Source organism: Myotis davidii, unplaced genomic scaffold (assembly GCF_000327345.1).
Source record: "Myotis davidii unplaced genomic scaffold, ASM32734v1 scaffold142, whole genome shotgun sequence".
NCBI classification, from domain to species: domain Eukaryota; kingdom Metazoa; phylum Chordata; class Mammalia; order Chiroptera; family Vespertilionidae; genus Myotis; species Myotis davidii.
This window is the reverse complement of record NW_006294400.1, coordinates 5037498-5039657: the sequence shown is the minus strand read 5'-3', so window position 1 is coordinate 5039657 and position 2160 is coordinate 5037498. Positions and strand designations below refer to the sequence as shown.

The following is a 2160-nucleotide window of genomic DNA, read 5'->3' as shown; positions in this document are numbered from 1 at the left end:
ATATATATATATATATATATCCCTAAGAAGAAAAAGACCAAGCACTCAATTTCAAAATGAGCAAAGAATATGAAAATATCCCTAACATTATGAAAAGAGGCTCAATATCACTCTTAAAAATAGAGGAAATAAAACTACGAGTTACCATTTGTCATCCATCCAGATGACAAAGATTAAAAAAGTGTGGGAACACAGTAGGAGGGCAAGTGTATGGAGAAACACGGTCCTCCTGGCTAAACTATAACACACTGCCGCCTCAACTTGACAGCAATTTGGAACTACTAAAATGAAAAGAAAAAAAAAAGTAAATATGCCATCTCTAGGAATTTATACTACCAATGTACTCATACCTATGACTTACGTGTCATCAAACAAAGTCTAATTTGAGAAGCTGGACTCAAATGCAGGCCAGTCCGTGTTCACTGCCATGGTGCTGTGCATACGTATCTGTACTGTGCAGTAACATGGCTAGAAGTATGCACGGTGAAATGACAACAGTAAATCTCTGGAAGTGGACTGGAGACAGAAGGAATTCATCAGGAGACGGCCACGGACACATAGTTAACAGACATTTTTAAACCTGTTCCCAGAGCTCAGGGATTTCCGGTACCTGTGTTAACTGAGATGCCTTCGCCTGCCAACTTGGCACCTACGGGCATCGAACTGCCGCCGGCCAGGGCCCCCCCGCCTCTGTCCTTGTGGTCGTCCTCATCCTCACTGCTGCTGTAATAGTACTGCAGCTTCTCCCCCAGCAGCTTATCGTCCAGGGTGGTCATGGTGCCTGGGAGAGAGGAACAAACACACCAGGCTCTTGGCTGGCTTGAACCGGGCAGACTTGAATAGGAAGAGTAGGAGCTCACTTGTGCTGAGAGCCCACTGTTCAGAGCACCCTAAAAGTGGTTTTTCCCCTTCATCAGCAGGATCTCAACAAATCCATATCACGACTCTGTGTGATAGGGTTAATCACCTCTTTGTATAGAAGGTTAAAACGGAGGCTCACCTAAGGGAAGTTTCTTTGCCAAACTTCACAGCAAATGGTGGAGCTGGGTTCAGGGGCCCAGGGAGGCCTGACTACAAAAAACTGACGGTGTCAGCCACCATCTTCTGAGTAAGGGACACTAGTACTTACTCAGTGCAGTGGCTTGAAGTCTATTCATTGGCTGGAGGTTTTATCGACACATACATTAGGGTTTCCTATCAGTTAAGACTGCTGGGTAATTGAAATACTGGGTAAGCGTCCTCAGGAAAATCTCAAAAAGGATCAACAGGATGATGCCGAGTCGCTACGTCAATCACTTGCGTGTCTGCTGCCCTCAGCCCAGTCAGCACACTGAAGGCTTAGATCCATGGTCGGCAAACTGCGGCTCGCGAGCCACATGCGGCTCTTTGGCCCCTTGAGTGAGGCTCTTCCTAAGCCTTAGGAGTACCCTAATTAAGTTAATGACCGTGTACCTACCTATATAGTTTAAGTTTAAAAAATTTGGCTCTCAAAAGAAATTTCAATCTTTGTACTGTTGATATTTGGCTCTGTTGACTAATGAGTTTGCGGACCACTGGCTTAGATGGATGAGGTCTGAAGCCCTACCACCTCTGGTTAAAAGAAGGGCCCATGACAAGATGTTACTACTTTCCAAAAGTTTAAAGGACAACAGTTGGAGCCAATATTCTGCATCAGAAGCAGCCTGGGACATTCTGAGAGAAAGGCACAGCTCAGCCCCGCGCAATCCTGCCAGCAGACGCGGCAGGGAGGGTGAAACCCGCAGCACTCCTTCCGTGAAGCAAGACTGTTTCCTTCATTCCAGACTTATCCCCGGGCCTGGTACGCGCCCTTACAAAGGGACTCGCCCACCGGGCAGGGAGCTCTAGGAAGCAGGGCCCTCTCACGCCCAGCAGCAAGCCTCTGCACAATTTGCTCAGCCCAAATGGAGACAGATGGATGGATGGGGGAACCTGGGGACCCCAGCAGGAAGAGGGGTGCACAGGAGACAGGGTTAATTGAGAGGAAGGAGCCGGTGCTAAGAGGAGGGACAGAACCAAACGTCAGAGGCGTGGAGGGGCCAAGGTGGTGCACCATGCGCAGCGAGCGCCGGGGCGGTGGAGGGGTCCCCGGAGGGGGCGGGGCCAGCAGGCGGGTGGGGCAGAGGGCGGGGCCTGCAGAAG

General features: G+C 49.4%; 1 protein-coding gene across 2 annotated transcripts in view; it reads right to left on the bottom strand.

Moving 5' to 3' along the window:
- The window catches only part of PDCL (phosducin like), a 6995-nt gene that overhangs the window by 4499 nt on the left and 336 nt on the right, over positions 1-2160 (bottom strand). For both annotated transcript variants that reach the window (XM_006768610.2, XM_006768611.2), the window contains exon 2: positions 611-781. In XM_006768610.2, coding sequence (XP_006768673.1) covers positions 611-776 — 166 coding nt within the window. In that variant the 5' untranslated portion in view covers positions 777-781. The remainder of the gene's footprint in view (positions 1-610; positions 782-2160) is intronic.